The sequence below is a fragment of the Drosophila bipectinata genome, chromosome 3R (assembly GCF_030179905.1).
Source record: "Drosophila bipectinata strain 14024-0381.07 chromosome 3R, DbipHiC1v2, whole genome shotgun sequence".
Lineage (NCBI taxonomy): Eukaryota > Metazoa > Arthropoda > Insecta > Diptera > Drosophilidae > Drosophila > Drosophila bipectinata.
The window spans coordinates 26,275,506-26,297,306 of NC_091739.1; the positions used below are offsets into that span (position 1 = coordinate 26,275,506).

The window sequence follows — 21,801 nt, forward strand, 5'->3', positions numbered from 1 at the left end:
AAGAACTTCATATAATACTTTAAAATGGTACCCTTTAATATGGATTTAGTTTCTATTGTAATCCCCAAATGGCATCACAGCCGACACCTCCAAACCAACAACCGGGGCGCTTGTAACGAGGCTAAATCGGAGCAGAGGCAGAGGCAGAGCCACTGGCAGTAGCAGAAGCAGAAGCAGAGGCGGTGGCACGCCAACGCGTTGGCTTTACGGTTCGCAGTCAACTGCATTTTGTTGTCGCTCGGCAGCGGCGACTTGGCCGGGCAGCGCTGCTGAATGCTCGGCGGTGGCGTTGTTTTGCTTTTTAGCCTCCACCTCCTTTCCACTGTGTGTGCAGCATTGTTTCGTCGTCGCAGCATTTTGTTGTAAACATTTCTGTTTGTTGTTTCGCATTCGAATGTTTGCGGGCGCGACTGCAATGTTGTAATTAAGATTAGTGGCGATTGTTTCTCTTGGCCAAGAATGACCTTTTGCATTTTCGATAGAGCGTGTGGCCAAGTGTGGCATCTGCATGGTATGCCTAAGTTCTATAATTTCAAATGACAATTAATAGTCCTTGGGCTTTCATTAAAATTGAATTCAAATGTAGGCCGCCTCAGGCACTCTGCCAATTAGGGATAATAAAGGGAATACTAGAATATGGGTTAAGAGCTTCTCTGGCACTTCCACTCGACCCATATCATAATACCCTTGGTGTGGTTAACCAATTAGGTTAGACGGCCAACAAATTTTGAATCAATAACTTCCCTGCACCACCCACACATGCCGCCACACACACGCCTTTGCAGGCATGAGGGTCAATGATTGTATAGCTTCGTTGCGGGTGGCTGGCAACCTCAACACCGACACCGACACAGCTACAGATACAGATATGGATACTCTGAAAGAACATGCATACAGATACAAAATTGTGTCATTGTTATCGGGCGCGGAATCGTGAGTTTTGTGGCATGAACATTGAAATGAAATCATGTCATCGATATAAATATAGAACGAGAATGTTTTAGGGTGTTTCTACTCTGGTTCTCTCTCTCTGGCTGGGCCTGGGCCTGGGGGCTACTACCCTCCTCTTCTTCTATTTGTCAACGTCAAAATGACAAAGTTTGAGGGTCTCACACGCACACAAACACACACACACACACTAATATTATGGAAAAACCTTCACTCTCAATGACCACATTGATTTCCTCATACCCCAAAAAATCAAAACCCCACGCCTGATATGATAAAGCCATGAAACCCTAAAAGCTCTTCAACAGGTTCAACCCATCACACACACCAGATACACTCGGACTCTGTCGGATTCAGTGTCATATTAAAAAGCGACAAACCCAAAGAACCTTGGATGCCGAAAAGCATTATGGAAAGTGTCAAAATCGGAGAGGTATTGGGAAATATTTCGAAAATTTATGGTAGACAGGGCGTATACTTGATATGGAGAGCTGGTTATAGAGTTCTAAGGGTTATAAAGGGGGAAGTAATTGACTTAGGTATTGGCTATGAAAATTATAACTCATCTGAAGTTTTCTTTAAGGTCCTTTTCTTTCTTTAAAAAAATTTTAGGTATACAGTGCGTATACGTTATATGTAGAGAATGATCTTGAGTTCCGAGCGTTATGAAGGTGGATCGGCTTAGCTTTTCTCTTTTTTTATTCCCTATTTATTTATTCCCTTAAAGGTCATTTTTGGTATACAGTGCGTATACTTGATATTTGGAAAAAGATCTTGAGTTCTAATGGTTATAAACAGGGAGTTTCTGGCTAAGGTATGTATTTCCATTTTTAACTACCAAGGGAACTGTAGAACTGTTGTATTTCCTTTTCCTAAAGGTATTTTTGTTATACTACGCACTTGATATGGAATGAAAGTTCTTCAGCTCTAAGGGATACAAACAGGGAAGTATTTTCCCTAGGGATACCCATGGATATTATAGCTGTTCTTTAGCTTTTTTAAGATTCTCTTAGTCATTCTCTCATTCATTTTTGATACATATCATTTTTGATATGTATAGTTAGGGTTATAATGGAGGAAGTATTAGCCTTTGGTACTCCTATTTTTAATTGCCCAGGGAACCATGGCCATTCTATAGCTTCCACTGCCCTTTCCTTAAAGGTTTTCACATTGAAATATTATCAAAGGTAATTACGCAAAATCATAGAGCAAAACGACCTTATCGCACAAATTGAAACAGCAGCATGTGCGTTCTACACAAACAATAACAAAGTGGCTTTTGTAACCCCATGATTACAACAAACAATCACACACTACTACACTAGCACTAGTACTAGCACTACCATGTAAGTGTAATTACAAATGCCTTTGGCGCCAAAGTGGAAATGAAAACACCTTCGCACAAAATAGAAAAAAAAAACTAAACACATACATTACGAATTACAAATTACAACAAAAAGCTTGCATATACTTCCTCGTGTGCAATTAAAAAAAAACAACTAAAATAAACCGTTACAATAACAAAACATAAACAATGTCACGGGGAGGTGTGGATAGAGATAGAGAGAGAGATTACTGCGGTGCTCAGTATTCATATGTATGAGTGCCCTTTTCCCCTCTCTTTGGCTCATTGTATGAGCAATGAGCAATTCACCTTCGGTCAAATGAATTAAAATGAATTAGCGCGAGGCTTGCTAGCCCTCTCGCTTACACGATCACTGTAAAGAGCGTGGGAGAAAGAAGAGTATATGCTCTGGTTTAAGATCATCTCCCACTATAAGATACTCCCACTTAAGAGTGTACCATAATAAACTATTAAAGAGGCTTTTATTAAATAATTAATATTTAATAAATGCATTTTTAAGCAAAATAGAGATAGACAAATGGAAATGTATTAAAAACATTCACTTTCTCTCTAAAAAAAAAAAATAGTGAAAATTGGATAAAAGGTGAAAGTGAACCTAGGGTCACCCTACTCCCACTATACTCCATTTCCCACTCCCATCACCCACTCCCTTAAAGAGTAAACAATATATAATCTTTATGTCGTCTTACTAAAGGTTGCCAATTGCAATTACAATTACGCCAATTGCAAAAAGTGTTTTTTTTTTCTTTGCAAGGAAATTTCATTTCACTTTATGAAAACGAGGGGTCAGGCGATATTTATCTCCCATATGGTTTGCACTTGACTATAACGGTAATTACATCTAGGCACGGCATTGCCCCTGAATTTTAATGCAATACACAGACACACACACATATACTAGCAAGCTCGCACATGTGCATCAAATGTTGCATTATTCCTCGATTCGCGTTTTTTTGCCTTGTTTTTGTTGTTGTTGTTGCACTTTTTCATAGCCTAACGGTAATCGCTGGTAATGACGACATTGGAGTTTTTTGTTGCCCCGGCGTGGGCATTACTAATTGATCTCCAAAAGATCATCAAACTTTATGGGAATGAGCTGGATTTCCTATCGGAGTTGCCATTTAAAGTGATTTTTATGTTTTTGAATAAGGAAATGAGATATATTAAAGCCAAGATCTGGTTAGTTTGTAGCATACATACATAAAGAATTACAAGAATTACATTAAAGTAAGGCCTCTACAATGGTGAGGATTTATTGCCCAAGTGATCTTTAAGGTTATTCTTGTGTTATAGTGATAATTTCCATAGATTCTTACCTAGCTAGAGCCATTCTAACATGAGAGAGCCCTCCAAGAGGCAGCGCCAGGGTATCCACTTTGAAAGATTTTACTTCAAACACTTTCCTTCAAACACGGAACTCAAATGGAAAATCAAAACGTTTGCTTTAATTTTTCCAACTTGAACTTGTACTTTAAATGTCAGATGCTTAATTTAACTATTTTATTCTGTTTTTTTTGGCACAATTTTGGAGTATATATATTTATCATATAGTTTTCATGTTGAATTACTGCTATTTAATTAGAATACGAAATTTTAAGTTAGTTAAGAGCTTTAAAAACAACCCTAATCATGGAAGCAAATAAACAGTATATATATGGATAAGTATCGCATATAAATTTTATCACATTCAATTGTGAGACGAACGTGTGTGACCATATAATGACCAAGTTCTGTACAACCCGTCGTATACGTGATATTTGCACGCGAAATAATCAAAATGGCAAACGTACACACAAACACACACCCATACCACCAGAAAGAAGGGTGAAAAAACCAGCGTACAATGTTCAATGCCAAATCAAAATAAAAATAAAGCCAACAACAAAAGATACTGAAACAACATCAAAAAAAAATGATTCAAGTTATCAGCAGAATTTTGGTGATAAGCTAAATTAAACAAAGACCGAATATACATATTTTTGCTGACTACACCTCTCTCTCTTACTCTCTCTGGGGGCCTTTGCACATGGCCCGGCCCGGCATTAAAAAACACTCAGCCTCGGCCAAAAATCGAAAAAAAAACAAAAATAATGAAATCAATAAATACAAAAGAATAGCCAAAAAGCAAACGCTTCCGTAGCCACCCAGATGCTGATGGTTGGGCCGGCAAAATAAAAATCAGTGCAAAAGCAAAAGCAACTATTTGGAGGTCAACATTGACGCCCAAGTAGAAAACTAGAAGAAGAATCTTCGCTGCCAAAGAAGACTCTACGCCGAATATGAGAGCAAGAGCAAGTCAATGATGGATAGAGAAAAAAAAAACATCAAGCAAGGCAACAAAAACTACAAACTAAATTCCATTCCATAGTCATGAACATACAAGGTTCTTCCTATATCACTCGATTCAACTTTTATACATAAAAAAAAAAAATGAAAACGAAAAAAAAAAGCAAAAACAAAGTAAAAACAATAAGCTTTTAACCTGCGCCGCAGAAAAAGCTCAAATTTACTTTGCGTTCTATTACCATCTCTTTTCCGCTTCGTCGCAAAGACAGGGCACAAAACAAAGTCAAAAAGCTGCGCCGGCGTTTGCACGCTGACCTCAGCTTCTTGTACACACCGAGTGCGAAAGAGATGGCGGCAGGCGCTCTCTCATTTATAAACAATAAACAAAAATATTGGACAGAGGGCAGCAGCACATGTTTTTAATTGATCTGTAGGAAAGCTTTCGGCTGGTCTAGTACAAAAAACTAGAAACATGTGTAATTTGGAGCACCCCTGCGACCCCTCTTGGCCCATTGCGAGAATGTCAATGCTATTTCGGTTAATTTATAAACTTTTTTCCTAGCATCTGGCAACACTTTTCGAAAGCTCTGTGATCTTAAACAAACAAATATATTTAATTGTGTACAATTTTAATCAAAATCGAACCGAGTTCCCTATAAAAACATGTGATTTGCGTCACGCCAAAAGAAAGAGAGAGTGCGACGACACTGTATCGGGGAGTAATAGAGAAAGAGAGAGCAGGTGCCGGTCGCCACAAAAAAGAAAAAAGCCGACTCTATTCCAAAGATATAGAAAAAGTTGACTCGCTTTCAGCTTCTTTTCTGGTTTTATTCTCAAGCTCGAGTTGAGATTATTTCCATATATAATTCATTTCGAAGGGCGTTAGATTGAGGAAGTGGTTAAGACTGGTCTTTCATTAATAGTTTGTTGTTGTTAAAGCTCTTCTTTTTTTATCGTACACTTAGTGGGGTTAATTGCGCGTGTTCTCGAACCTTATTTCTATTTATTTTGGATGTTTAAAACTTTTGATTAAGGTCACAAGCTCTAAGAGTTGACTATTTCACACGCGCACAACGCGAAAAACTGCCTCTTCTTATCGGTAACTTTTTTAAGGTGCATTTGGAATTTACCGTTGCGAATTGTGGGCGTAAAATCGTTGAAAATCGGTTGGCAACGATGTGAATTTTTCCGTAAAAAGCACACACAACTACTACTCGCTACGCGCAGCAGCTGACGAATGAAGAGCTTTTTTTTTCTTAATATATATTTTTTTGTTTTGCTTCTGCCTTCTGCAGAGAATACTACAGAGCGAGAGAAAGAGAGATATAAATGAGAGCAAGCTTGAAAGACAGCGTTTTTTGAGAGCAGAACAAAGTTAAAAAGCTCACTGCGGGATGTTTGATGGCGACTCTCCAAGGCCCTTATCAAGGCTATTTGTGGTGCAAGCGAGCCAGCTTATCGCAGAACAGCTAGCAAGTGCGAGAGCAACAGAGATGGCGAATAGAAGCTAATCCCCAAGAAGTAATGACTTAATAATTGAGCCTGGCCAAGTTCAATTGAAAACGTATGTAATCCCGACTTAATTGGCGACGAGATCTCACCGAAGAGGAACTTACCTTATTTATGTTATTACGGTGCCTTCCTGTAATTTATGAGCCGAAGCCAGACGACGAGTCAAGGGGTTTCTATGGAAATGGAAGAGAATTTTGATTAGATTAATTAATTGTTTATTGATATTTAATCTTTATGTAGTTGGAAATCAATTTTCTTAGTGGCCATAATTGTAGAAGGAATTCTATTAAAGCTATTAGCTGGACTATTTAATATTTATAATTTTTACATATATTTAATAAGAATTTTCTTTTCCTTACTCATTTTTTGTCAAAATATATAAATATTTTTAAAATTATTTGCATGCACCCAAAAAAAAAAATATAAATATATAACAAAAAGCTTAAGAAATAAAAACAGAAATCGGTTCAACGTCTTTTTACTTTATACGCCGCATGTCGATGTTTTTTGTTTTTTGATTGCCCATATTGTTGTTGTTTCTTGCTTACATGCTTAAAGCCAAAGTCGTTGCCACTCGCTGTACAACAAAAGCAACAAAAACAACAAATTACTTTGACAGCACAAAGTTCTCGAGTGAACAACCTGAGAACCGCTACGCCACCATCAGGAGCTCTGCTGCCATAAACGTCAAAGTCAACAAAGCGGGTCAGAATGAAACAAGCGGAAAGTTTTAATGCCCAAGAGAGTTTGGTGGAAGTTACAGGATGTGCCAGTTCTCGACACCATTATCTTGGAATGACTATGAAAGGCAATTATAAACCAGGACCTTAGTCAATATTATTTTTGTGGAACTATCCACCAAGAAAACAAACCAAACAAACCACCAAGTCACCTTCTATTGATAAGCAGGCAGAGATTGGGAAAAATATTCAAAATAAAAACAAAGAAACTTAAGATTATGTATACCACACTTAAGGGGGAATTCTAACCAATTATTGCTAGAGATTAAAGACAGAGAGATTAGGATTAGGATAATCTGCAGCTTGGATTTTCAAAAAAATCTATAATATTTGTCAGAGTGTCACAGAGAGAAGTCGGTAATCTCGATTTCTCAAAAATGGATAAACTAATCGGTCTGAAATTTTGACACAATCTTTTTGGATATACATATAATCGCCAGGTAATGAACTAAGGAAATTATTCTTAGAAATTTATTACTATATTTTTTCGACAATTTAATGACAAAATTTTAGCAAAAAAGGAATATATTTTTGGTTGCCTTGATTGAGAATTGAATTTTGTTTTTAAATCTTTCTTTCATTACCAGCATTTATGTATTCTTTAAAATAAAAATTAAATCAAACTTTTGGATTTTGGATGTCTCAAAATGACAAAAACGAGATCAACGCGAAGTATTTTGTATATATAAATATTTTTAAATATTTTGACATGATCTACATTCTATTATCATCTTAAAAGTATCTTCTGCTTAAGTAAATAATGAATGTCTTAAATATAATAGTCATTAATAATGAACTAATAATTGTCAATTAATATTCTCTTCGTAAGAATTATGTTTTTTTTGGTTCCGAAACTGCATGTAACCCCTTAATGTAATCCCTTAGCTAAAAAATGTACTATTAATCAAGTTATTTAAAACGTAAATACCTCTCTTATGACATAAGACTTTGGAGGTAGTACATATGTACATATGTATGTATGCAGGTAGAATCTATATTTTGCAGGTAAACGTAAACACAACGATCACCTTTTGCCTACAAAGTGAGCTTGTAAGGATAACAGAGGTGTTTGATTAGACAAGTTCAAATAAAAAGTGTGCATCATTACTTAAATACTAAGTACTTTTCACACCCTTTTTGCTAATATTTCCTAGCAATTTAGTCTCGTTTCAGTTCTCATTTAAATTGTGAAATTATTTCAGAAATGCAGACCAAATGAGTTCTATTTTGAAGGTCTACTATAGCCTGAAAGAGGCTTATTCTAAAAATCATCACAAGCACCGATGAGTTGTGGAAGTCTTATCACCAAAACAACTTCCCATATCAGCTAGTTAGGCTGACCGAGCCTCAAACTAAATGTTTGGTAATGGTTTGTCAGCAGAAATTCCCTTGGAATTCTCGCCGTGTCACACTGAAGATGCAACTTGAAGGGAATCTATCGGGCTATCAAGAAACACGAGGGTAGCCCGAGCTAATCAGTTGAGCCGAATGGTGTAAGTGCCTCTCCTACGACTATAAAATTGCCATCGCATCCGACCTCTCAGTTTCGATTCGGCAAGCTAGCAGCAAGCATCGAAGAGTCAGAATGATTGCCATTCTTCTGCTTATCAGTGCCGTGTCACTGCTCTACGTCTACCTCAAGTGGACATTCAGTTATTGGGATCGCAAGGGATTCCCCTCCGCAGGGGTCACCATTCCCTTTGGCGTCTTGGATGCTGTCCGGAGAGGAAAGAGGTCCTTTGGAATGGCCATCTACGATCTGTACAACTCTACAAAGGGTCCTGTGGTGGGAATGTACCTCACCCTGCGACCGGCCTTGTTGATTCGAGATTCTCAGCTGGCGCATGATGTCCTGGTGAAGGACTTTGCCAGCTTCCACGATCGGGGAGTCTATGTGGACGAGAAGAACGATCCCATGTCGGCCAGCTTGTTCGCTCTGGAGGGAGCCAGTTGGAAGACCCTGCGGACTAAGCTCTCCCCCTCGTTCACCTCCGGCAAGCTGAAGGCCATGTTTCAGACATCTAATGATGTGGGCGATAAGTTGGTGGCCCACTTGGATGCTCTCTTGCCCAAAACCGGTAGTCAGAAAGTGGAGATGAAGAGCTTAATGTCCACGTAAGTATAGAAGTCTTCACCTTAATCCCTAGGTCTAAACCTAGTTCCTCTTATTACTTTACTTTTAGTTATGCCGTCGATATCATTGCTTCGACTATTTTCGGTCTGGATGTGGACAGTTTCACGGATCCCAACAATGAATTTCTGCAAATCAGCAAGAAGGTGAATCGCAACAAAGTCACGGACATCATACGTGGCACAGCTCTGTTTCTCTATCCAGGGTAATTTAACCAAGAAATATATCTTCAAAAATATATTCAAAATCCCCTTTAGATTGGAGAGTTTGTTCGTCCGGATCGGCTGGAAACAGGAGGCCACCGAGAGAATGCGCGAATTGACCCACCGGACTGTGGATTTGCGGGAAAAGAACAACATTGTTCGGAGGGATATGCTTCAGCTTCTCCTGCAACTCCGCAACCAGGGAAAGATCAGTACCGACGATACAGTTTGGACAGCCGAGAGCTCCAAACACGGCACACAGTCCGTATCGAAGGACTTCATAGCCGCCCAGCTGTTCCTTTTCTATGTGGCCGGTTTCGAAACCACAGCGGCCACTACATCCTTCACACTCTACGAACTCGCCCAGAATCCCGAGATGCTGGCCAAGGCGCAGGAGGATGTCCGGAATGCCATAGAGAAGCATGACGGCAAGCTGACCTACGACGCTATACAAGAAATGAAGTATCTAGAGGCTTGTGTGATTGGTGAGTAGTTGAGATAAGCATTCTATTGAAAGTAGTTCTAATCATATTATACGAACTGATAGAGACCACTCGCAAGTACCCCGGCCTGCCGCTACTGAACCGAATCTGCACTGAGGATTATCCAGTTCCCGATTCCAAGTTGGTCATTAAGAAGGGCACTCCCATAGTTATCTCCCTTATCGGAATGCAACGCGATCCAGAATACTTCCCCGACCCACTTAGCTACCAGCCCGAACGATATTTGGATGGAAATCAGGACTATAATCGGGCTGCCTTCATGCCCTTTGGTGATGGACCGCGAGTGTGCATCGGTGAGGAGGATCTTTATAATTAAAATGTAATATATTTTAATTAAAAATTTAATTTTTAGGAGCCCGCATGGGTAAGGTGAACGTCAAGCTGGCCCTAGCCAAGATTCTTACCAACTTTAACCTGGAAGTCAGTAAGGAAAAGCGAGAAATTGAGATTGGTGTTCATGGAATTCCCCTGATGGCCAAAGAGGGTATACCCGTAGTTCTTTCTCGAAAATAACATAAATAATATTATTAAAAAAAAATAAAAACAAAACTTTTTCAATCATTATTTTTGCTTTATTGAAACTTTATTAACATCACTATGAGGGAATCTTTTAAATGAAACCCTATATGGCACCGTCGCTCCATAAAACAAAAACATATTTTATAACCATTTAGGAAGCTATTGGTTTGTTTATTTTTACACGAGGGACAAGTGAGCCACCCCTCAAATGAAGCAGTTTTTTTTTCGAAGCGAGATATTCTTACTAATAGGTAGAAATCACAGGTAGAGTACAAGGTTACATTGTATTGGTGTTAGTGCATGTAACCTAGAGTAGGAATCAAATAAGACCATCTCATACCAGACCAGATCATATCAGATATACCCGTATATATACCAATTCCCATACTAACGTGTTACAATTTTTAAAGCATTGAAGACTATAAGAGATTGACCTATTCGATTTGAAACTTGGACTCGTATGGTAACCGCGAAGATCAAGTTTATCAAATCTCGTTGTAGCGCCAGTTCTTTAATATTTTTGGGAAATTTTTCAAGACCATACTATTCCAATGGCTAATCTACACCCACATCCCAAATTCTAGAAAAATTTGATAATTTTTAGAAGAGTTATAGACTTTAGGTATCCTTCCCTACTGAATCGGAATCGGTAGTATGGCCGTAGGGCTCTGAAGTTGTTGATTTGCTGAGAAACCATACTATTAAAGTTTAAACTTGAAAGGTCAGTTCTATTCAGAGCGGAAGAGATGAGTACCGGGTATAAGGTAGTCGGGAAACTCTACTATAGCCATCCTTTCCGATACTCAGATTTTATGAACTAATGGGTAACCATATATGGGGTTAAGTGCCCTCTAACTAATTTAAATCTCGGTTCTTAATAACTATTGTTGGTGAATTTTAATCAAAAGGACGTTATCATACCCACCGATAAGGTCTTACAAAGGGGGTATGATAAGACCCCACTTTCTACAACTGGAGATCTCTCTGACGCTCAATGAACCAATAGAGCCGACCAGTGGTGAAATTTCTTAAGGTATATAAGGGGACTCCACATTAGGCCGGTCAATTCTTTCCTGAAACCCAAGAAGCCAAGAACCCTCTAAAATGATTGGAATATTGTTACTCGTTTCCGCCGTGACACTCGTCTACGTCTACCTCAAGTGGAACTTCAGCTACTGGGACCGCAAGGGATTCCCCTCTGCTGGGGCTACTATTCCTTTCGGAGTCCTGGATTCTGTTACGAAAGGAAAGAGGTCCTTCGGCATGGCCATCAGCGATCTGTACAACTCCACGAAGGGATCTATAGTGGGAATGTACATCACCCTGCGACCGGCTTTGCTAATCCGAGATGCTCAGCTGGCGCACGATGTCCTGGTGAAGGACTTCAGCAGCTTCCACGATCGGGGAGTCTATGTGGACGAGGAGAACGATCCCATCTCGACCGGCCTGTTCTCGCTGGAGGGAGCCAGTTGGAGGGCCCTGCGGACCAAGCTCTCCCCCTCGTTCACCTCCGGCAAGTTGAAGGCCATGTTCGAGACCTCCGACGCAGTGGGCGATAAGTTGGTGGCCCACTTGAACACTCTACTGCCACAATCGGGCAGCAAGGTGGTGGAAATAAAGGAGCTCTTTGCCACGTAAGCCATTAAGATCTTTCCAAGATTGTTACCCCAAAACATTTGTCCTCCTAGGTATGCTGTTGACATCATAGCCTCGACTATTTTCGGCCTGGATGTAGACAGCTTCGCGAATCCCAACAATGAGTTCGTGGACATCAGTAAGAAGTTCAACCGCAACACCTTCACCGACAAGGTTCGTGGAGCCACTCTACTTCTGTATCCTGGCCTAGAAAAGGCCTTCGTGCGCTTGGGCTGGAAGCAGGAGGCCACTGAGGCCATGCGTGAGCTCTCCAGCCGGACAATCGATCTCAGGGAGAAGAACAACATCGTTCGAAAGGATATGCTTCAGCTACTGCTGCAGTTGAGAAACCAGGGAAAGATCAGCACCGACGATTCGGTCTGGACGGCGGAGCACTCCAAGCAGGGAGTGAAGAACATGTCCAAGGATCACATTGCGGCGCAGCTGTTTGTGTTTTATGGCGCTGGTTTCGAGACCACATCAGCCACAGCATCCTTCACACTCTTCGAACTCTCCCAGAATCCCGAGGTGATGGCTAAGGCGAAGGAGGACGTTAGAGAAGCCATTGAAAGGAATGGTGGCAAGCTGAACTACGACGCCGTCCAAGACATGAAATATCTAGAGGCCTGTGTTTTAGGTAAGAACTTAGGATCTATTCTAAACTATATACAGTACTGCCATCTATATCTAAAATATCTTATAATCCTTTAGAGACCGCTCGCAAGTATCCTGCTCTTCCGATTCTAAACAGGGTCTGCACCCAGGACTATCCCGTCCCCGATTCCAAGTTGGTGATTCAGAAGGGCACTCCCATCGTGATCTCCCTCATCGGAATGCAACGCGATGCCGAGAACTTCCCCGACCCTCTAAGCTACCAGCCCGAACGATATTTGGATGGAAATCAGGACTATAATCGGGCCGCCTTCTTGCCTTTCGGTGATGGACCGCGAGTGTGCATTGGTGAGAAGGATCTTTAAAGCTAAAATTTATTATATATTTAATCAAAAATCATACTTTAGGAGCCCGCATGGGTAAGGTGAATGTTAAGCTGGCGCTGGCCAAGGTCCTTACCCATTTCAATGTGGAGATCAGTCCGGAGAAGCGGGAAATAGAGTTCAGTCCCCACGGACTTACCTTGGTAGCCGAGGGGGGCGTGCCCATCAGGATCTCCCGCAAGCAGTAGGTCTCTTTATAGGCCTATTGTCTTATTGGGATAATATCGGACCACTTTGTAATATAACTTCCATTGAAACGGGAGAAATTTGTTATTAAAAGAAATATAAACTGCTTTGTAACTGAAATAAAATACTATTTTTCGGAAACTACAACTTTAATGTATCTACAAAGTTTCTCTATTTTCTTTTCTTATTCTCTCTAAGATTGGAGCATAGATCTCATCACAATCCTTAGGATTTTTAGCTTTTAATCACTTATATTGTTCCATCAGAGCTATAATAGTAGTCTCATAGTCTTTATTATTATCTATATGATCTACATATACATCTACATGTATATGATAGATGTTCTGACTATGGAACGAGGACTAATGGTTCGTTACTGGAGAGAACCCTCTAGAAAACTAGTTTTTGCTTAAATTAACAAAAATTCCGAAGCTTTTTATATTGGAATTTTATAATACCTCAGAGCTATACAAGAGTATTAATCAAAATAGGACATTGCTTTAAACTTATACTAGTTTCCTTCAATATAACATTAACAGATTCGAAATGAATTAAGTTTTAAGAAACAACCACTTCCCTTTTGTAGACGATGTTATAAAGAAATGTAATATCCATATCTATTTGACTCAGAGGAAGGCACCACACCAATCTAACGAATATGTCTCACCAATCTACATCAATATTAACTGTCTTGAAATTTTTAAAAAGTTACTAGTTTATACCTCCCCTCATTTAAAACTATTTCCCCAACTTTAAAACGTCGATGTTATAGTTAGATTCTCGCCATGGACATACGGTATTTTACCAAGAACCACTTAACCAGTAAAAAATATATACATTTAAATATTAAACCTTATTTTTTAATACGTTTTCGTTCATGGATTATATTATATTATATATCTAATAAGCACCTAGTGCTTATACGATTATTTGTCCAAGTGGCTCTTAAGGTGGGCTCCTTATCTCCCCTTATCACTGCAACATTATCAAAATGGCATTATCGCGCCCACTGATAAGATCCTAAGTAGTGGAACCTATTTTATAGGAACCTAAATGGCAAAAATAGCCACTAACTGAGCCAGTAGATCGCAAGGAATCGACTAAAGTGGTGAACAAATAGCTCTGACAAGTTGTGAAATTGGTAGGAGATATATAATCGGGTCTCGCTTTGGGCCGGTCAGTTCTGTTTTGCCAAGCTAGAAGCGAACACGGAAACATGATTGGAATATATTTACTGATTGCTGCAGTCACCCTGATCTACGTCTACCTCAAGTGGACATTCAGCTACTGGGAGCGCAAGGGATTCCCCTCCGCGGGCGCCAGAATCCCCTTTGGGGTGCTGGAGTCAGTCTCGAAGGGAAAAAGGTCCTTTGGAATGGCCATCTACGACCTCTACAACGCCACAAAGGGTTCTGTCGTGGGCATGTACCTCACCCTGCGACCGGCTTTGCTAATCCGAGATGCCCAGCTGGCGCACGATGTCCTGGTGAAGGACTTCAGCAGCTTCCACGATCGGGGAGTGTATGTGGACGAGGAGAACGATCCGATTTCCGCCGGCCTGTTCTCCCTGGAGGGATCGAGTTGGAAGAACATGCGGACCAAGCTCTCTCCCTCATTCACCTCCGGCAAGTTGAAGGCCATGTTCGAGACCTCCGACGCTGTGGGCGATAAGTTGGTGGCCCACTTGAACACCCTACTGCCGCAATCGGGCAGCAAAGAGGTGGAACTGAAAGAGCTGATGGCGACGTAAGAATCGATAAAGAATCTACTATAATTATATTAGTAAAACATTTATTATTCCAGCTACGCCGTTGATATCATAGCCTCGACTATTTTCGGACTTGATGTGGACAGCTTTGCGGATCCCAACAACGTGTTCCTGGGCATCAGCAAGAAGATCAATCGGAACACCTTTACGGACGTTGTTCGGGGAACATCCTCGTTTCTATATCCTGGCCTAGAAAAGATCTTCGTGCGCCTTGGCTGGAAGCAGGATGCCATTGAGGCCATGCGCGAGCTCTCCAGCCATACAGTCGATCTCAGGGAGAAGAACAACATCGTTCGAAAGGATATGCTTCAGCTACTGCTGCAGTTGCGAAACCAAGGAAAGATCAGCACCGACGATTCTGTCTGGACGGCGGAGAACTCCAAGCAGGGATTGAAGAGCATGTCCAAGGATCTTATTGCCGGGCAGCTGTTGCTGTTTTATGCAGCTGGTTTCGAGACTACAGCTTCCACTACTTCCTTCACACTGTTCGAGCTCTCCCAGAATCCCGAGGCGTTGGCGAAGGCCAAGGAGGACGTTAGAGAAGCCATTGAAAGGAATGGTGGCAAGCTGAACTACGACGCCATCCAGGACATGAAGTATCTAGAGGCCTGTGTGTTGGGTAAGTAGTTAAGATATATTCTAAACTATACATAGTACTTCAATCTATATAATCCTTCAGAGACCGCTCGCAAGTATCCTGCGCTGCCCATTTTAAACAGAATCTGCACTGAGGACTATGCAGTCCCCGATTCCAAGTTGGTGATTCAGAAGGGCACTCCCATTGTGATCTCCCTTATCGGAATGCACCGCGATGGCGAATACTTCCCAGATCCGCTCAGCTATCAGCCGGAGAGGTATCTGGATGAGAACAAGGACTTTAAGCAGGCGGCCTACATGCCCTTCGGAGAGGGCCCACGTCACTGCATTGGTAGAGATACCCTACTTGGCTTGAAGAGTCCTCTTTTTCTAAAATTCTTGAATTCTTTTAGGAGCCCGCATGGGAAAGGTGAACGTAAAGCTGGCGCTGGCCAAGGTGCTGAGCAACTTCAACGTGGAGATCACTTCAGAGAAGCGGGAAATAGAGTTTGGACCTCACGGAGTTACCTTGATGGCCGCGGGGGGCGTGCCCGTCCGGATCTCCCGCAAGCAGTAGCCCCACCAAGCTAGTGGGGGAAAAATAAAAAAAATGTCAATTGGATGCACTTCTCGCACACACACACACACAAACGAATAACAAGCACACGCACACATACACATATACAAGTACAGAGTACCACTAACCATACAGCATATAGACAACCCATTTCATACAACGAAAATGGACGCGAAAATTTCTTGCGACAGGCCCCAGCAGGCCCCAGAGCGGATTTCTTACGCTCTTTTACGCTCATCGTTCGTTCATCTTACGCTCATTCTCGCATTAAATGTTTTCTGTTTCTCAGTCTCTAAACGGAGCGCGATGAAGAAGGTTGGCCTGCGCTTCGGTTGATCTTTGTGTGTATGCGTGTCACACATTCACATACACGGGTGTATGTGTGCGTGCGATTTCGTTTCGAAGCCAGCGCACAAAATTTTGATTTTTCTTACTTTTCAGGCTTGCTACCCTAACCAAATTCGGGTATTCGTTATTTGATGAAATGACGAAAGAAATTATATTATTTTTTATATTATATTTTTTATTATTTCAGCATACATTTTTAATTTATTTAGGAATAAGATTGAGTGTTAGTAGTAAATGATTACTGTATATATATTTTTACGAATCATTAAAAATGAATATGAGAAAATGAGAAATGAGAAAATTTCAGAGTATATTTCAGTCGGAGTCACTTAAAACGCCGATTGCTTTTAAGTTTTTGTTGTTCTGCAAGAGGCTTGTGCATGCCTACTCTAACGATGGAATGATTTTTAGGGGAGGGTGAAGACACGAAAACAGCTGATGGAATTGTTTACCTTTTTTGTTTACAATTTTTCAGGCACTTGTTATTAATTTGGGTTATTGTGAGATTTAATTAAATTATTGTCGTCAATTTAATAATTTCCTTATATATTTTGGAACTTTAAAAAAGTCGCCGCTCGAATTTTTTACAGATATACATATATTTGTATATATATACATACATATTTACATTGGTTTTCTGATACCTCTTGCAGAACAAGAAAAACTTAAAGGATATAGGCGTTTTGAGTAACTCCGACTGAAATATACTCTGAAATTTTCTCATTTCTCATTTTCTCATATTCATTTTTAATGATTCGTAAAAATATATATACAGTAATCATTTACTACTAACACTCAATCTTATTCCTAAATAAATTAAAAATGTATGCTGAAATAATAAAAAATATAATATAAAAAATAATATAATTTCTTTCGTCATTTCATCAAATAACGAATACCCGAATTTGGTTAGGGTAGCAAGCCTGAAAAGTAAGAAAAATCAAAATTTTGTGCGCTGGCTTCGAAACGAAATCGCACGCACACATACACCCGTGTATGTGAATGTGTGACACGCATACACACAAAGATCAACCGAAGCGCAGGCCAACCTTCTTCATCGCGCTCCGTTTAGAGACTGAGAAACAGAAAACATTTAATGCGAGAATGAGCGTAAGATGAACGAACGATGAGCGTAAAAGAGCGTAAGAAATCCGCTCTGGGGCCTGCTGGGGCCTGTCGCAAGAAATTTTCGCGTCCATTTTCGTTGTATGAAATGGGTTGTCTATATGCTGTATGGTTAGTGAGAGTACGCACCTTTGTAAATGTAAATAGTTTTATTGTTCTCTTGGTTTGCTCTGCTTTACATAAGTCGGGCTATTTACTCTTTCGGGGGCATTCGGGAGACACTTTTGCAGTTGCATAGAATCTCCATATGGCTGCTAAGTGCACTTTTTCCAGGTATGACAACACAGTATGGCCGAAAAAAATACCTTATTGCTTCTTTCACTTTTTCCAGGCCAAGTTGTGTGAACTGCGCCACTCACACACACACACACGCACGCACACACTGGCACACGCGGCGATGACGGCGATTTCGGGGCCGCAAGGTGTTAATTATTGCAACTCGCGAGTCTAATTCAACTTTTAATCGCTCATTCGGCGACGAGCCCTTTGTTATTTTCTTGAAAATCACCAAATAAATACGACGAATGCGGAATTAGGCGAATCAGCGAATCACTCGCTTCCCATGCTGCGGCACACACTCACACCGACGCATATGTTCGTGGGCGCTGCTAACGATCTGGCAACGCCACGCTTTTAATGCAACTCTGACTGCCAGTTTAGCTATTAAAGGCTAAATCAGGTTTCTTTATGTATTTTTAATTGTATTTTTAAATTTATATATGTAAAAAATACAAAATAAATTAAGTAATTTTTAATAGAAAGAAAAAAGTAATATTTTTTGTGTTTTACACCTGTTATCATAATTGAATTCAAATAAAACTTTTCATAATTTCTTAAAAAAAATCTTAGTGAATATATATATAATATATATTAAGAAATATATCATAAAGTTAGTGATAAATAAAAAAAAAAAAACTTATTTGATTTCAAAAATATGTCAACAAATACAACGACAACCCTAGAGGTTGCCACTCTACCCTCATCTTAGTGGCAGCCCTCTCGTAATTTTTCAGATGATGAAAAAGTCGACCAAATAAAATCAATTAAATTATAGTGTGAATAAAATCTTTTGGCCAATGCGCGGGGGGAAGGCTAAATATCCACAGGACACTCTATACACTAGTGACAAATAACCAGAAAAAAGAATCCCAGCAGGCACTGTATATGTGCTCGTGTGTAGTCCATAAATTGTAACATACACACCAACGGGTCTACGCACACAGAAGGAGACTATTTACTTTGATCACCACGTATTAACTACTGGTGAAGAATCGCTAATAAGCAGACCATGGAAGGTAACAAGGACGAGGCCCAGAGGTGCATAGACCTTGCGGTGCAGTCCCTGGCCGAGGGTAAGATTGAGAAGGCTGAAAAGTTTCTTCTGAAGGCGGAAAGACTCTACCCCACTGACAATGCAAAAAGTAAGGATATCATCCAATAGTATATGAGGATTTTATAATAATAGGTATCTTCTTGTTCAGAGCTACTGGCACAGGTAAAGAGCACTCCAAACAGCGGCAGCAATGGGAGAACTCGGCCAACAGCCACTAACGATGAGAAGGACAGCGGTCCCAGGAAGCGAGTGAACTCTGATTCGCGCTCCAATGCCCCGGACTACACCAACGAACAGTTGGAGGCTGTGCGAAAGATCAAAAAGTGGGTACCAAAGCTGCTCAAATCCACATCTTAATTGAATTTTCTTTGCTTTTATGCAGGTGTAAGGACTACTATGAGGTATTGGGTGTGTCGAAGTCAGCCACAGACTCTGAGATCAAAAAAGCCTACAAAAAGCTAGCTCTACAACTTCATCCCGATAAGAACAAGGCACCCGGTTCCGTGGAAGCCTTTAAGGCCCTCGGAAATGCTGCTGGCGTACTCACAGATGCCGAGAAGCGGAAGAACTACGACCTCTATGGCATCAATGAGTCGCATAGTGGTGGAAACAGTGCAGCAAACCATCATGGACATGGCCAATACTATAACGAATACGGATATTCACGTGGTTTCCAGGCCGATATCAGCGCCGAGGAGCTCTTCAATATGTTCTTCAACGGCGGATTCCCCCAGCAAAATGTTTACATGCGACAGCAGCGACGTCGGCACCAGGCTCGGGAGGATCGGGATGTATGTTTTCAATTAACAATTTCATGGATAATACATTTCTTCGGCACCTTGTTAATTGTAATAAAATAAAACTAATATTTTTCTTTTCTTATCCTTTAGGGAAACAATTCTTCGGCTTTGATCAACTTGCTACCCATCTTGCTGCTCATTGGACTTTCTATGATGTCGTCATTCTTTATATCAGATCCTATGTACAGCCTGACGCCTTCACAGTAAGCTTACACTGCCTAAACGAACCTATTTGTTAACTTTCTATATACATGACCTTTAACCTTTAGCAAATACTCGGTGAAACGTGAGACCAATGGCCTGAAAATCCCCTATTATGTGAAGGATAACTTCTATTCGGAGTATCAGGGCTCGGTGGCGCGGTTGGAAGAATCTGTGGAAGAGGACTTTGTAAATCATCTAAAGCATTCTTGCACCCGTGAAAGGAATTATCGTAAGTTTCATTGACCTAAATACTTTTAAATGAAACTAATTATAGTTTATTGTTTGCAGGAGACTCGATGCTGGCCAAGGCGCGTACCTTTGGTGATCGGGACCTATATAGAAAGGCACAGAACATCAATACACCCTCTTGCGAGAATCTGCAAAAGTATTTAATCACATAATTTAGTTAATTGCGGAACACGAGAAAACAACTTCCTCCCCCCACTTTTAAATCTTTGCTTAAGTTGTTATAAATGAATTACTTTGTCTGTTTTGTTTTATAATTTATATGTCTATTCAACTACCTAATTATCTCACCCCCGCGCCCCAAAAAATCGAAACCCAATCGCATAGAGCTGCTATGAGACTTATCAATATTAACGATTGGTAGCACGATCGTTCGATCGACCTACATAGATGAATAATAATGATTATAGAGCAATCGGCAATATGTGAGAGCGAAGCAAACGCAACTGCCAAAAAAAGTCATGTCTACAAGTTTAAGTGGGAGGCTGAGATGAAGGAATATTGTTTTTCTTTTCATTTACAAATCGGATTACTATAAATTTTAAGTGGATATACATATAGATCACAAATACCCATATTGATAGTCAAATTGTCAAAGGTTTTTCTTAAGGAAATGAGTGCGCTTGGGCAGTGGCAAAACTTTGAAATAAATTGCAAGTTATCATTATACTATTATCACATCCTGGATAAAGAAAACTTTGGTTTTGGATTTGTAATTATTTTTTTGTTGGTTTCATCTTCGCTAGAGTTTATAAATGTACAAATAAAGCAGTGTTGTTATGCTACGTAAAAAGTCAGACGACGGTTGACGGCCAAGACGCCAGGATCCCAGAGTATCTTAGTTACTGATGATGGCTTCCAGGGCAGCCACCACGTCACCGCTCTGTTCCCTCAGCACTTTCTCGGCTTGCGCCTTGCTGACCAGCAACTCGTTCATCTGAAACGGAGAGGAGGATGTGATTAATCAATGGAACTCTGGTTGCTATAGAAACTAGATTATTAAAAGGCACTTTAAACTGCTTGGATCGACAGGATGGCTGCCAAGCATACGCCCAAGAAACTTACTATCAACTCTATGTCCTCCTTTTTGACCTGGACTTTTTGGAGCTCCTTCTCCTTGGCCACTCGCAGTTCATTCTCTTTATTACGCTGGTTGCCAAATTGCTCTACGGCCTGCAATTCATTTATAGTACAACTTTTTATATGTATTTTTGTTCAGTGGCTTTTTTGGTTTACTTACGCTGGAAATATTGGCAGCGGATATTTCTTTTTCTTCGGCGTAGTCCGTAACTCTTTCCAGATCTGTTTTGGTTAAATATATTTAATTAAAGCCATAAACAATAATATAAAATAATATTTGCAAATTTTCTTACCTGCCGCACCGCCGTCGTGTCTTTTCACATCAGACTTCTTTTGGTTGCTGTCCTGCTCGTCATCCTCCACTTCCGTGCCGTTGACCTCGTGTTCTGCATCAGCCATTTTTACAATTTAAGTTAATTTTATTTAATTTATACGAAATATTTAGTTTATAATCGGCACCTCGTGCGATTCTTATTTTTTTCCAGTATAAGCGTTGCCACTACTATGGACTCTATCAACAGTCCGGCTATATAAATCGCTTATCGTTGCCACCTTATTTGAATTTGGCGGGTTGTTTCAAATATCCAATTCGTACATATTTACATTGCAAAAGTAAATTTTACAACCATAAAAATAATAAAACCATGAGAACAGTCAGAAATATTGTCATTTTTAAATTTTAGAATTTTTTAACATATAATACTTTGGTTGCTGTACACA

At 40.2% G+C, this 21,801-nt stretch overlaps 6 protein-coding genes across 8 annotated transcripts in view; 4 read left to right on the plus strand and 2 right to left on the minus strand.

Moving 5' to 3' along the window:
- Nucleotides 1-18,004, minus strand: part of rdx (BTB/POZ and MATH domain-containing protein rdx) — a 62,025-nt gene extending 44,021 nt beyond the window's left edge. The window contains exons 1-2 of one of the 3 annotated variants that reach the window (XM_017236220.3): nt 17,724-18,004; nt 6,217-6,285 (exon numbers count right to left, since the gene is read on the minus strand). Coding sequence is in view for 1 of the 3 variants with exons in the window: in XM_017236218.3 (XP_017091707.1) it covers nt 3,631-3,644 (14 nt within the window). In the remaining 2 variants the exon portion in view is untranslated. Of the gene's footprint in view, nt 1-3,630; nt 3,841-6,216; nt 6,286-17,547 lie in introns of those variants that run through there. The other 2 variants (XM_017236219.3, XM_017236218.3) reach the window with 2 other exon arrangements.
- LOC108121913 (probable cytochrome P450 6d5) lies at nt 8,401-10,239 on the plus strand. Its single transcript, XM_017236224.3, has 5 exons — nt 8,401-8,967; nt 9,036-9,188; nt 9,241-9,671; nt 9,734-9,982; nt 10,042-10,239. The coding sequence occupies exons 1-5, from the start codon at nt 8,438-8,440 to the stop codon at nt 10,200-10,202; spliced, it is 1,524 nt and encodes a 507-aa protein (XP_017091713.2). The 5' UTR covers nt 8,401-8,437; the 3' UTR covers nt 10,203-10,239.
- LOC108121911 (probable cytochrome P450 6d5) lies at nt 11,304-13,026 on the plus strand. The gene is made up of 4 exons (XM_017236221.3): nt 11,304-11,842; nt 11,897-12,480; nt 12,555-12,803; nt 12,863-13,026. Exons 1-4 carry the CDS (start codon nt 11,313-11,315, stop codon nt 13,024-13,026), a joined length of 1,527 nt encoding a protein of 508 aa, XP_017091710.2. The 5' UTR covers nt 11,304-11,312.
- Cyp6d5 (Cytochrome P450 6d5) lies at nt 14,139-17,351 on the plus strand. The gene is made up of 4 exons (XM_017236223.3): nt 14,139-14,770; nt 14,828-15,411; nt 15,472-15,720; nt 15,782-17,351. The coding sequence occupies exons 1-4, from the start codon at nt 14,241-14,243 to the stop codon at nt 15,943-15,945; spliced, it is 1,527 nt and encodes a 508-aa protein (XP_017091712.2). The 5' UTR covers nt 14,139-14,240; the 3' UTR covers nt 15,946-17,351.
- Nucleotides 18,005-18,386: 382 nt separating the features above from the next.
- Nucleotides 18,387-20,673, plus strand: LOC108122204 (dnaJ homolog subfamily B member 12). Its single transcript, XM_017236760.3, has 6 exons — nt 18,387-18,839; nt 18,900-19,074; nt 19,134-19,542; nt 19,642-19,754; nt 19,821-19,984; nt 20,044-20,673. The coding sequence occupies exons 1-6, from the start codon at nt 18,707-18,709 to the stop codon at nt 20,154-20,156; spliced, it is 1,107 nt and encodes a 368-aa protein (XP_017092249.2). The 5' UTR covers nt 18,387-18,706; the 3' UTR covers nt 20,157-20,673.
- Nucleotides 20,674-20,697: 24 nt separating this feature from the next.
- LOC108122205 (huntingtin-interacting protein K) lies at nt 20,698-21,801 on the minus strand. Its single transcript, XM_017236761.3, has 4 exons — nt 21,375-21,801; nt 21,242-21,303; nt 21,067-21,174; nt 20,698-20,938 (listed from the first exon to the last, which is right to left on the minus strand). Exons 1-4 carry the CDS (start codon nt 21,478-21,480, stop codon nt 20,840-20,842), a joined length of 375 nt encoding a protein of 124 aa, XP_017092250.2. The 5' UTR covers nt 21,481-21,801; the 3' UTR covers nt 20,698-20,839.